Genomic DNA, 14,438 nt, shown 5'->3' with positions numbered 1-14,438 from the left:
TTCCTCACTCGCTGTCTTTCTCCTGAGCTCTTTATGCCCCGCTCTGCTCCCGCTATTTCTCGCTGCTCTCAGGGAACTCTCTCTCCTGGGCTTTTTATGTCCCGCTCTGCTCCCGCTGCTCTCCTGGCAGGCAACGTTTCCTGCCGATGAATGGACACTGAGGATCAAGCTTTATATCTTCATTAGTTGATTGTCCCCAAATCCTGATCTTGCACGTATGGCACTGCCCTAGACATGTGAAGTAGAGTACAATGCAAATAACCTAAATCTATCTGACAGTGTTAAATTTTGTGTCCAATGAAAGTCCATGTGTAAAACTAACCAAGAGGACAACCATAGATCAGAGGTAATGCACTCATTTTCAAGTCGCATGTTTGTGGGTTCAAGGCCCATTCTAAAAGCTGGAGCTCATAATTTATCTGACACTTCAGTGCAGTACTGAGCAATGTGACATTGCTGAAGGTGCTGTTTCTTTCATGAGATGTCAAACCGAAGCCCTGTCTGCCCTGTCGGGTGGGTGCAAAGTTCCCATGGCCCTTTTTGTAGAACAGGAGAATGCTGCTGGTATCCTGACCAACATTTATCCCTCAGCTAACACCTAAAACAGATGATTTGATTATTCATCTCATTGCTGTTTGTGGGCTGCTGTTGTATGAAAATTGTCTGCAGGTTTTGCCTATGTTGTGGTTTAGAATATCCCATTGTAATAGACTGACTTGAGCCATATTTAACAGGCTTGACCAATGGATACTGCCATTTAGTGTGTTTAAAAAAAACATCAGTTCAGCAGCATTTCTGAAGCTGTCCAGACTGTTCTTAATTGGATGTCTGCCAAGAGCACATTGAAAATGTAAAAAAGTGATCTATTAATGCAGTGTGGATTTCTGACTTTGTTGGATAAATTTTCAGTTTGATTCATTTTATAGTATTTGAAAGCAAAAATATCCATAACTGCAGCAATACTGATCAGATTGACTGCCTGTCTTTTCTTCAGACTAATATTTGAAATGTACTGATCATTGTTCTTGTGTACTGGTTAGCAATGTGTATGTGAAACCTGTAACAGACATGCTATTGCTGAATCATTTTAGCTTTACTAATGAATTATTCATTTTATGCATTTTCCATCGATAAGAGAAGCATGCATCTAAGACATTTTTGTGCTTCTGAATTTTCAATGAAATCTTTCAGGAAGGGTTGCTGCACGTGAATCTGATCTGCGGTATTTGGTATCTCCCTCTACCTTTTCAGGCTGTTCACATTCCAGTGCAGTAGGCTGATGATGTCAGTGCTTGTTTCACCAGGCTTTTTGCTCTCTTTGTTTCATAGGGAGCTGTGATTGGTATAGACGATGAGGATGACAGCACCTTCACAGTCACAGTGGATCAGAAGACATTCCATTTTCAAGGTGAGAACTAGAGAGATTCTGACTTGCATCTGAAAGGCAGAAAGCAGTCTGATTGTAGAGCGATTGAATGAAAACTGATGCTTAACATTTTGTGTGTGGATAGGAATTTTGACAGTACTTGTGAAGCACACATTAGACTGTGTTGAACATTCTGGATCTTGATCTTCAGGTTAGAATTGTGGGCGTTTGACTGCACTGGATTAAAAGCATGTTAAACAAGGAATCATTTTTACCAGGATTTGGATAATATATAAAAATGATGGATAAGCTATAAAGGGTAAAAAAGTGCTCTTATCTGTTTGCATTAGTCTGAACTGCTGGGTGTTCTTTTACTTGCTGCTCTGCAGTGTGAGGACTGTGGCAGCGCGGGCAGGACAGCGACTGAGCCAAGCAGGGTTGTGTCTCTACTTAGGACTGCAGATGTGCATTAACAGGAAAGCTGAAAGCAGCATTTGGCTTTAAGGTGGAGCCTTATGTCCTACAAACCTACAAATCTTCCATCTGCATTATTTGTGTCTTCTCTCCTTCATTTCTGTGTCATCATTGCATTCTCTTACTGATTTGTAATACTAATTTGATCAGCTATTGCCATGTTTCGCCACTGTATGCTGTGGTTCTCCGGTAGGAAGGGTAAGGCATTGTCATTCCAATTTTCTGTTATCACTTGTGATTGTACAATATCATTTAGCATTTCCATTGAGAATGCCAGGGCATTTTGGACTCCAAGAATGAGAAAAGGAAAGATGGGGAGGAAAAAATTGTTAGGTTGGGAATAGTTTATGTCATTGAGAAAGCTGCAGTGAATATGTGTTGCTTCCTGGTAAGTAAATAATTGGTTATCTGTCAGTTTTACTTTTTAGATGTAGCCTGCAATTTTTATCATTTGCCTTAGGAAATTGAAACATTTAATGTTCAATATTGTTCTACTGAATAGGGAGTTACATAATTTGTTCAGATGTACGATATATGTTGCATACTTGCCTGAAAAAGAAGTAAGTTGGCATCTGAACCTCTTTCAGTACAATCTACATAACTTTTATTGTTCAGACACTAATATTAGTGTGTGTACTTTAGTATTGGGGCCAGATAGCATATTTATATTGAAAGCTACAGTGTTTAGTGTGCACTGCTATGAAAAGGACCTTTGAAAGTCAGAGCTACAGCAGGGATTGTTCCAGTGTTTTGATCACTGAGGAAGCATCTGATAGAATTCGATCCTTAAATTGATTTTTTTTTTGCTGTACTGAATAGAGATCTCTAGTGTGTAATTTGAATATTAATTCTAAGAAATAAAAACTTAAAATAACAGCCATATGATATTCAGAAATTGTTTTATATTAAAATCTTGCATTAATACAGAAACTACCTTATTCTACAAACTTTAACAAGAATAAGAAGGATATAGCAGCACTGGAGAAGGGAAACAGATTCATAAGGACAATACCAGAACTGAGAGGTTATAACTCTCAGGAAAGAATGAACAGGCTGGGGCTCAGAAAAGATAAGGTTTGAAGGGTGACCTGATCGAGGTCTTTTTAGATTAATAAAGGGTATACGTGTCAAGAATGTCAAAGCTCTTACACCATCTGCCAGCCAGCTTTGTTATGAGGAATGCACTATTGAATTTCCACGATAAGCTGGCACCATTCCCCTCTCTATTGTCTCCAATCATGGGGGTCCCCCATGTCCCTGTCCTACTGTTGCTGTGAGGGAATTAATCCATCATTTGCTTCATCTTCCATGACTTTAAAACTGAGAATCTTTGTTCATAGTCCACCTTAAATGTCTGTGCTTCACTGCCATAAAGGATAACGATAAGACACTGATGAAGCCTTAACTTCAGCTGCATTATTATAAATTTTGACTTCCTGATGATCTTCTGACACAATTTCCTGACACAGTTGAAATTTGCTGTTTGATGATTTCGGAGCATCCACCAACCTTTGTAATAGCCCATCTGAGCAGACAAAAAAATGTACTTATTTTAGCAAATGATCCATCGTAATTGTGATTGCCATAGTTCTCCTCCTTTTGGTGATGGACGTTATCTTAGTTTTTTGATACTGGTACACAGCCCAGAATTTTCTGCCCACAGTAATGCAGACAGCTGAATGGGAGCATCGTTGTAGTGTGGGAAAAGATTTGTGACACATGATCTGTAAAGACTTCAATTACACTTCTATTCTGGAAGCTCTTCAGAAAGAAGTGAGCGCAATACCCAGCTTGCCATATGCACAAACAGCAATTGGTAATTGTGGGACAAAATTCTGTATGTTGACAGCTGGGAACAGTCAAAGTTCATGGATTTACATGTTTGCGTATTGTTGGTAGAGGTTATAAGTTTCCAGTGCCAGTTTCTGATGCTAGAGATGGTTGCATAAGTTGTTGCAAAATATCAATTAATTTGCTCAACAAGGGGATGACTCCATTAAGGGCGATGTAGTTTCTGCATATTTGAGGGTTATGCGGACTTTTGCCCAAAATGTCAATTGAAAGCTGGCAGGGACAAAGGGCAGAATTTTGTTGTGTCCTTGGAGGTGGGCATGGAGGTGGGGGGAACAAGTAGGGGGTGCCATTCCTGACGGTGCCCAGGCCCCCTGTCATTTTGTCCGGGTTGGGGAAGGCGCCAAGGCCAATTGAGGCCCTTAAGTGGCAAATTAATGGCCATTTAAGGGCCTCTTCCCACTTCCACCTCTAATTTGAGGTGGAGGGATCCACCGCCATGTGGGGACACACCACGGAAAGCCAGGCAGTTTCCTGGGGTGGGGGTGGGGGGTGGGGGGTGGCCTTCCTTTGGGGGACATTGCAGCCACCCCCCCCCCCCAAGCGGTGATTGTCACCCTCGGGCATTCATCCCCACCCCGTTGCTGAGGCTTGCCTTACTGGCCTTGGTGATCTCTACCCCACTCACCTTTCCTGCGGTCTCCAGACATTGTTGTATTGCAGGGCCTCCTGCAGTACTGGCAGTCGCCACTGCTCCCAGTGGCACTGCCAGTCTTTTGATTGGCCAGCAGCTCTGGAGGGAAGAGCCTGTCACTTAAAGGGACAGTGGGCAGTTAATTGCCTGCTTGCCGTCAAATGGCTTTGGGATCTGATGGAGGACCTCTGAAGAAGGGTCGCTGACCCAAAACGTTAACTCTGCTTCTCTCTCCACAGATGCTGCCAGACTTGCTGAGTATTTCAAGCGTTTCTTGATTTTACTGCACATTACGTTGGGTAAAGTTGCTCTGTTGCAAATTGGTGGTACAATGAGGGCATAGGGTTGTGGTTCCGAGAAGTCCTACCTGAAGACTGCTTTGGAAGATGCCTATCAGCTAGTATAAGATCACTTGTCTGCAAGATATAACATTCACTTATGGAAGTTAAAGTAGGCAGTTTTGGTGATGGTGAGGATTTGGGGTTGGAATCTCAGCTAAGGGTCAAATAGGACGGCAAAGTTGCAAACGGTCTGGTTCAGCCTCGGACAGGTGCCAGGGAGTGGGATGGAGTTGGTGTGTAGGGAATGGATTTATGGTGGGTACCAAAGACTGTGGCTTTGGTTTTCCCAATATTTAGTTGGAGGAAATTTCTGCTCATCCAGTACTGGATGTAGGATGATCAACATGGCAAATTAGAGGCAGGTGATGATTCAAATGAGGTGGTGGTGAGATAGAACTCTATTTAGTTGGAAGTTAAGAAGGGGCCTCCAGAGGTAATGGTGCAGGAGTGGGAGGAGAAGCCATTGCAGATGATTCTGTGGCTACAACTGGATAGATTGAAATGGAACTTTGTGTGACGTCTTCCTACAGGACATGGATTAGTGGGGTGGAAGTTCATGGAGGAATAGATATGGAGGTGGTAGGAAGTTCTGAGGTGACTTTGAATGATAATGGTTCTCACCTTTGTCGTTACTGATGATGTAGTTGTAAGCTGTCATTCACCTGCCACTGTTGGTTCAAAAATACTCTTCTTGTGAGGAGGATGAGATGAATTTTTTGGTAGGTAAATCTCAAAAAGTAGAATGAGATAATACAGTGTCTATTGATCTGTGCTGATTTATTTTTAAAATCTGTGAATGACACCTGGTTGCTCTCAAACCAAAAAGCCAGGAATTCTATCCAAACCCAAATGTTTTGAAGTAGATGGATAACAGCTTCTAGACTGTAGTATGGAAATGGTATTTGTATAGTGCACACCTACCAACAAACGAGAGAAATTGTTGGTGCCATACTTTGCATGGGTGAATTGACATTACTTATGTGCCATTATCTTTACCTCTTTCTCTTTCTCCAGAAACACTCATCCAATAACATATGAGCCTTCTTGATCTGATTTTTGAAAAGATTATTGAATTCCAAGAGTTAAACGTTGAAGTTTATTTTTATTTATTTATTCGCTCTTGGGATGTGGGTGTCATTGGCCAGGCCAGCATTTATTGCCCACCCCTAATTGCCCTTGAGAAGGTGGTGGTGAGCTGTCTTCTTGAACTACTGCAGTCCTTGGGGTGTAGGTGCATCAACAGTGCTGTTAGGAAGGGAGTTCCAGGATTTTGACCCAGCAATAGTGAAGGAACAGTGATATAGTTCCAAGTCAGGATGGTGTGTGGCTTGCAGGGGAACTTGCAGGTGGTGGTGTTCCCATGCATCGGCTGCTCTTCTCCTTCTACGTGGTAAAGGTCACGGGTTTGGAAGATGCTGTCAAAGGAGCCTTGGTGAGTTGCTGCACTGCATCTTGTATATGGTACTGACCGCTGCCACTGTATGCTGATCATGGGCGGGGGGTGGTGGATGGGGTGCCAATTATGTGGGTTGCTTTATCCTGGATGGTGTTGAGCATCTTGAGTGTTGTTGGAGTTGCACCCATCCAGGCAAGTGGAGAGTATTCCATCACACTCCTGATTTGTACCTTGTAGATGGTGGACAGGCATGGGGAGATAGGAGGTGAGTTACTCGCCTCAGAATTCCTCGCCTCTGTCCTGCTTTTGTAACCACAGCATTTATGTGGCTGGTCCAGTTCAGTTTCTGGTCAATGGTGACTCCCAGGATATTAATAGTGGGGGATTTAGCAATGGTATTGCCATTGAACATCAAGTAGAGATGGTTAGATTCTCTCTTGTTTTGAGGTGGTAATTGCGAATGTTACTTGCCATGTATCAGCCAAGCCTGGATGTTGTCCAGGTCTTGCTGCATGTGGACATGGGCTGCTTCAGTATCTGAGGAGTTGCGAATGGTGCTGACCATTGTATAATCATCAGTGAACATCCCCACTTTTGACCTTGTGATGGAGGGAAGATAATTGATGAAGCAGCTGAAGATGGTTGGGCCTAGGATACTACCCTGAGGAACTCCTGCAGTGATGTCCTGGGACTGAGATGATTGACCTCTAACAACTACAACCATCTTCCTTTGTGCTAGGTATGACTCCAACCAGTGGAGAGTTTCCCCCCTGATTCCCATTGACTCCTAGGACTCCTTGATGCCATACTTGGTCAAATACTGCCTTGATGTCAAGAGCAGTCACTCTCACCTCGCCTGTGGCGTTCAGCTCTTTTGTCCATGCTTGGACCAAGGCTGTAATGAGGTCAGGAGCTGAGTGGCCCTGGCGGAGCCCAAACTGAGCATCAGTAAGCAGGTTATTGCTGAGCTAGTGCCACTTGATAGTACTGTCAATGACCCCTTCCACCATGTTATTGATGATCAGGAGTAGACTGGTGGATTAGTAATTGGCCGGGTTGGATTTGTCCTGCTTTTTGTGTAGAGGACATACCTGGGCAGTTTTCCATATTGGCAGGTAGATGCCAGTGTTGTAGCTGGACTGGAACAGCTTGGCTAGGGGCACGGTTTGTTCTGGAGCTCAAGTCTTCAGTACTATTGCCGGAATGTTGTCATAACATTGATAAATGCTGATGACCAAGAGTTTCAGGAACTTGCATTAAATTGCCCTTGTTCAAAGTGTGGTACTGAAATTCGGGTCCCAAGGTGCATGCTTGTCATGCTTCAAAATGCACTGTGTGTAATGATGTCGCTTATGAATGGAGAAAATTGCCTTTGTTCCAGTTCAGAATTGGGAAGAAATTATTTTTCCCTGATCTGTCAAATAGCAAAAATCATGGAATTTATTGGTGCAAATCAGTTATGAAATGATTTTAAAATTCCTGAGAAAAATGTCAGAGTAGTTTATTTTCATTATAATTAATTTGTATGTAATAAGGACTCATTTAGAAGAATGTACTGCAAGATACATGGAATATTGTTAATTTGAAGAAAATGCTTTTCATTTAGAGTCTCCTGCCTCAATGTCTCATCCATGACTGATGGGGCAAACTTCAGAGTTGCTGATGTACCTGCATAGTCATACTGAAGAAATGTCTGCAGTGACTGACATTTTTGGGTGTGGGAAGGAGAAAAATAGTGTTGCTGCAAAACAGAGACTTGGGTAGGAGGTGGAAAGCACTGAATAATACAGATCAAAAAGGATGAACAGAGACCTTGAATGGTGGATATGGAGATGGAGGTAAAAAGCGAGACTGTTACATTGAAGGAAAAAAAAGAAAAAAGACTTGCATTTATATAGCGCCTTTCACGACCACTAGATGTCTTGAAGTGCTTTACAACTGAAGGGAAGGGAAACAAAGATTAGCAAGAAATGGATGGTGACGGAATTGAATGAAGATAACAAGTCGTGGAAGGCCAGAAATCAAGTAGGATAAACAACAGATCGATAGAGAAAATTAAATGGAAAAAAATGAGTAAAATAATGAAAATCAATACTTTTGGAATGATTATTTTGGGGAGGGTAATTTGAAGAGTTATTTTATGTTGGGAATCATGTGACAGTATTGGATAGTCCCAGAAATAATAATTCTATTGTGACAAATTGCAGCACGTGTGTAGGTGAAATAGGAATCTTTATTCTGTAATTATTTATGGTTTGTATATCAACTGGTGATTAATCCTTTTATGCACCACTGTTTCTTATATTGGATAAAAAATGTGACAGGGTAAAATAGATTGAAAATTTTAACTGTGCCTAATGAAAATAAAGCGAACTAGCATCCAGTTTTTATTGTGCCAGTAAAGTTATACACGTTAAATTTCTGTCTCTGCTGTTTTAATTGTTGAACCATAGAAAAGTTATGGCACAGAAAGAGGCCATTCAGCCCATTGTGTCTGCGCTGGCCGAAAAAACTAGCCGCCCAATCTAATCCCACCTTCCAGCACCTGGTCCGTAGCCTTGCAAATTGCAGCACTTCTGGTGCAGGTCCAGGTACCTTTTTAAATGAGTTGAGGGTTTCTGCCTCCATCACCATTCCTGGCAGTGAATTCCACCACCCTCTGGTTGAAAATGTTTTTTCTCATGCCCCTCTAATCCTTCTACCAGTCACATTAGGTCTGTGCCCTCTGGTAATTGACCTCTCCGCTAGGGAAAACAGGTCCTTCCTGTCTATCTAGGCCCCTCATAATTTTGTACGCTTCAATTAAGTCGCCCCTCAGCCTCCTCTGTTCTAAGGAAAACAACCCTAGCCTATCTAATCTTAGCTGTAACTTTCAAGCCCTGGCAACATTCTTGTAAATCTCCTCTGTTTCCCTCCAGAGCAATTATGTCCTTCCTATAATGTGGTGACCAGAACTGTACACATTACTCCAGCTGTGGCCTAACCAGCGTTTTATACAGTTCCAGCATTACATCCCTGCTTTTGTATTCTATACCTTGGCCAGTAAATGAAACCATTCCATATGCCTTCTTCACCACTTTATCGACCTGTCCTGCACCCTTCAGGGACCTGTGGACTTGCACTCCAAGGTCTCTCACTTCTTCTACCCCTCTCAAAATCCTCTGGTTTATTGTGTATTCCTTCGCTTTATTTGCCCTCCTCAAATGTATTACCTCATACTTCTGGATTGAATTCCATTTGCCAGTTTTATGCCCACTCAACCAAACCATTGATATTATTCTGGAGTCTACAGCTATCCTTTTCACAATCAACTACATGCCAATTTTTGTGTCATCTGAAAATTTCCCAATTATGCCTCCCACATTTAAGTCCAAATCATTAATATATACCACAAACAGCAAGGGACCCAACTCTGAGCCCTGTGGAACGCCATTGGAAACCGTCGTCCATTCACAAAAACATCCGTCGACCGAAACCCTTTGTTTCCTGTCACCAAGCCAATTTTGGATCCAACTTGCCACATTCCCTTGTATCCCATGGGTTTTTACTTTTCTGAACAGTCTGCCATGTGGGACCTTGTCAAATGCCTTACTAAACTCCGTGTCGACCACATCCACATCCTCCTTGTTACTTCCTCAAAAAATTTGATTAAGTTTGTAAGACACGATCTTCCCTTAACAAATCCATGCTGACTATCTGTGATTAATCCCTGTCTTTCTAAGTGGCAGTTTATCCTATCTCTCAGAATTGATTCTAATAATTTGCCCAACACCGAGGTCAGACTGACCTGCCTATAATTATTTGGTCTATCCCTTGCACCCTTTTTTTAAACAATGGTACAACGTTCATGGACCTCCAATCCTCCATTGTTATTTGACTTAAAAAATAGAGGAAGTTAGACCCCAAAATGTAAGTTTGGTCATGAAGTAGTGGGAAAAGGTAATTTGCCTGGTTCTTTTTCTTTTCCTTGGATGTGAGTGGAAGCAGCCTATTGTGCAGGCATCTATATACTATTTGCTTCTTTGATGCTTGATGATTTGTTTGTTCCAATGTCAGTAGAGGAACATTTAGGGACCACAGTCATAATACCATAAGGTTTAGGTTGAGACAAAGAACAATCCAGCATAAAAGTAATTAATTGGGAAGAGCCAAATTCAAAGGGGTGAGAATGGATCTAGCCCAGGTAATTTGAAATCAAAGATTGGCAAGCAAAACTGCAGTAGAATAAAGAAGAGATAGTTAGGGTACAGTCGAGGTACATTTCCATGTGGGGAAAAGGTCGGGCAAACAAATCCAGAGCTCCCTGGATGCTGAAAGAGTTAGAGAGTATGACGAAGCAGAAAAAGGGTGCATATGAAGATGTCAGTTGGATAATACAAGTGAGAATCGGCTGACTATGGAAGGTTCAGAGGGGAAGTGAGAAAAACAAATAAGAGGAGCAAAAAAAGAGTATGAGAGTGGCAGCTAACATAAAAGGGAATTCAAAAGACTTCGTTAGGAATATAAATAGTAAAAGGATGAGTGGGACCAATGAGGGACCTCAAAGGGGATTTACACGTGTAGGCATGGGGCATGGCTGAGGTACAAAATTGCTACTTTGCATCTGTCTTTACCAAGGAAGAAAATGCTGCCCACGTCATAGTGAAAGAGGAAGTATTTGAGACACTGGATGGACTAATGACTGATAAAGAGGGGAGGTATTTGATAGGCTGTCTGTACTTAAAGTTGATAAGTCATCACGGCTGGATCAGATGCATCCAAGGATACTGAAGGAAGTAAAGGTGGAAATTGCAGTGGCACTAGCCATAATCTTCCAATCCTGCTTGGATACAGGGATGGTGCCTGAGGACTGGAGAATTGCAAATGTTACACTCTTGATCAAGAAATGGTGTAAGGATCAGCACAGCAACTAAAGGCAAGTCAGTTTAACCTCAGTGTTGGGAAAGTTTTTAGAAATGATAAGTTGGGACAAAATTAACAGTCATTTGGACAAATGTGGATTAATTAAGGAAAGCCAGCACGGATTTGTTGAGAACAAATAGTGTTTAAGTAACTTGCTTGGGTTTTTTAATGAGGCAACAGAGAGGGTTGATGAGGCTAATGCCATTGATGGTGGTGTACATGGACTTCCAAAAGGCGTTTGATAAAGTGCCACATAACTTACCTTAGCTTAGCCTTAGATTACAGGATGATATAGCTGAGCTGGTAAAATGGGCTGAGCAGTGGCAGATGGAATTTAATCCTGAGAAGTGTGAGGTGATGCATTTTGGGAGGACTAACAAGGTAAGGAAATATACAATGGATGGTAGGACCCTAGGAAGTACAGAGGGTCAGAGGAACCTTGGTGTACTTGTCCATAGATCACTGAAGGCAGCAGCACAGGTAGATACGGTGGTTAGGAAGGTGTATGGGATACTTGCTTTTATTAGCCGAGGCATAGAATATGAGGAGGGAGGTTATGATGGAGCTGTATAAAACGTTAGTTCGGCCACAGCTGGAGTACTGTGTACAGTTCTGGTCGCCACATTATAGGAAGGATGTGATTGCACTGGAGAGGGTGCAGAGGAGATTTTCCAGGATGTTGCCTGGGCTGGAGCATTTCAGCTATGAAGAGAGACTGGATAGGCTGGGGTTGTTTTCCTTCGAGCAGAGAAAGCTGAGGGGGGACCTGATTGAGGTATACAAAATTGAGGGGCATTGCTAAGATAGGTAGGAAGAAACTTTTTCTCTTAGCGGAAGGGTCAATAAAGGTCAACCAAGTTAACTAATTTACTTATGTTCTATTTTTGAGGTCTGTTGATTCTGACAATAACACCCAGTGAATTTTTCACTTCAGTTTTCAGAGGGTGCCGTCTTTTGTCCACTCTGTATCTTATGTGAATGGTATTGCATAAGTTTGAATTATACAGGTAGGGCTGTCACGTGGAAAGTGATTGCTTAACAACCAGAAAGCTTTTTTTAATATAATTCAGTGGATTACTGTTGTAATTAAAATTGGTGGTGTTCAGATAATAGCATGACAGTTTTTGGTGTTCCCAACTTTAGAGAGAAATCTTTTAAGGTGTTGGATTAAAATTACAGGTGGTAGAAAAAGTTCTATAGCAAGTGGGAGAAATTTTGTTAAAATGGACAGGGCATCATTTGGCAAATGTTACATTAAATTGGATTTATTTTAAAAATAGAATTTATAAGTCATTGTAAATGATTGGATCAGTTGTTTTTAACCAATCTGAATATTGAAATACCTTTTCTGGTATTTTCCAAATGCTCACTTTTACATCAATATCTGGAGGACTATCTGGGGCGGCACAGTGGCGCAGTGGTTAGCACCGCAGCCTCACAGCTCCAGCGACCCGGGATCAAATCTGGGTACTGCCTGTGCGGAGTTTGCAAGTTCTCCCTGTGTCTGCGTGGGTTTCCTCCAGGTGCTCCGGTTTCCTCCCACAGCCAAAAGACTTGCAGGTTGATAGGTGAATTGGCCATTATAAATTGCCACTAGTATAGGTAGGTGATAGGGGAATATAGGGACAGGTGAGGATGTGGTAGGAATATGGGATTAGTGCAGGATTAGTATAAAATGGGTGGTTGATGGTCGGCACAGACTCGGTGGGCCGAAGGGCCTGTTTCAGTGCTGTATATCTAAATCTAAAAATCTAAATCTAATAATTGTAAGTTTCTAGAACGAAGAGCTTGGTAATAAAATTGGAAAAATAAACCTAAAAATTATTTATGGTAAAGTAAATAAACGTTGTTCGCCAGTTAATTTTATTTCGGTACAGAGTAACAGGTTCGCTCCTTAGAAGATTAATAAATATATGTGCTGTATTTAATTTATTTCAATTAAATCCATTTATAACATATAAGAAATCTTCCATCTGCGTGCACTTGCTGTTTGTCAGAATACCATATAATTAAAAAGAAGTGTCTTTATTTACTCAAATACTGTCAGTTACTGGCTTTGCTAACACAACAACTTGCATTCATATAGTGCCTTTAACATAGGAAAACATCTCAAGGCGTTTGACATGAATGTAATCAGACAAAAGTTTGTATATTTGCATGCATTTTCTGTCTACCATGTCAATCTTCTCTATTACACTCAATTACATGCAAATTTGTCCTAGGCAAATGTTTTACACGTGGTCGGTTCATATGCAATTTATTTCCAAAAATCTTTTTAAAAGAGAAGGGAAAGAAAGCCAATGATTTGGAATATAAAGAGAAACTCCTTCACCAACAGAAAATTACATATCACAGGAGTCAGCAGGTCTACAGCATATGACTTCAAAGTAACCTGAGCAATCAGATTTAATGGAGAAACCCAGACAATTCATTTTAGGTTCTGACTTGTAGTTTGACGAGCATTTACATTTTTGCATTACGCTGTACAATTCCCTTACGAAACAATTACATTTTAATTGACCTGAAGTTCTGTTTACTTAATAGCAATTTGACTGTGGCCTTGAAAGGGATCTTACCTTCAGAATAATATGTTGTGCTTAAAATGATATAATGGTTCCTGTCCTTATGATTTATTGTGAGCCTCATCCACTATTAAAATATTCAGTGGCACATGGATGCTTAAACCCAGAATATTTCAGCCAAGTAAGAACAAAAGGCATCCATTTAAATCGATGTGAAGTAAATTTGAAACGGACATGAGTAGGAGCTTCCTTACTCAGTGTTATGATCCTGTAGTTTTTTTCCGGGAAGAATGCATTGTGCCTTTATGGCTGGGAAAAGGAGCCGTACTGCTTTAAGGCAGCAGGCTCCAGAAGCTGAGTCAAAGAATGCATTTTTGTTGCCCTGCGATACAGCCATTCGGAGACTACGATTCAAAGGGTGCATTCTCGTTGCCTTGGAGACAGCTATTCGGACTGAGCATTGAGAGATACATTTGTTACAATTTAATTTTGAACTGGCTTATAGTGCAAACAGCCTATTCTAACAGAGGACACAGACGGACAGCTGCGTGTTAGCACCTGAAAGGAGCATTCTCAGACCATTTAAACTGAAGGAAGAGAATTTCGTTTGTTTATTTATTATTCTGTCTCAAAATTCTAAAAAGTCAAACCAAAACTGAGATCTCTGAGAATTTAAACTGAAGGAAGGGAAGTTAGACTGTGACAATCTTTTATCCCTCAAAAATTCTAAAGCCAAATTGATTCATTAAAAAGTGTTTGAAAGTTGTTAGTTGTAGAAATTCATCGCTGGAGAAGGAAAGCAACAATTTTGACTTCTGGATTAGACTACGGACTGTTCTACTGTTGAAGCACCTTTTATCCCCCATCAGACAACTCTGAGCACTTCGAGCAGCCTTGGACTGTTTCACATCTGGCAGGAGTGTAAATTTTCAAGGACTCCAATTTTTTCTAT

At 41.3% G+C, this 14,438-nt stretch overlaps 1 protein-coding gene across 2 annotated transcripts in view; it reads left to right on the top strand.

Annotated features, from left to right (window-relative positions):
- Positions 1-14,438, top strand: part of osbpl9 (oxysterol binding protein-like 9) — a 224,833-nt gene that overhangs the window by 56,716 nt on the left and 153,679 nt on the right. For both annotated transcript variants that reach the window (XM_068037140.1, XM_068037141.1), the window contains exon 3: positions 1,330-1,408. In XM_068037140.1, coding sequence (XP_067893241.1) covers positions 1,330-1,408 — 79 coding nt within the window. The remainder of the gene's footprint in view (positions 1-1,329; positions 1,409-14,438) is intronic.

This window comes from Heterodontus francisci, chromosome 8 (genome assembly GCF_036365525.1).
Source record: "Heterodontus francisci isolate sHetFra1 chromosome 8, sHetFra1.hap1, whole genome shotgun sequence".
Classification (NCBI taxonomy): domain Eukaryota; kingdom Metazoa; phylum Chordata; class Chondrichthyes; order Heterodontiformes; family Heterodontidae; genus Heterodontus; species Heterodontus francisci.
The sequence above is the reverse complement of the archived record's forward strand: the minus strand, read 5'-3'. Positions and strand labels throughout refer to the sequence as shown.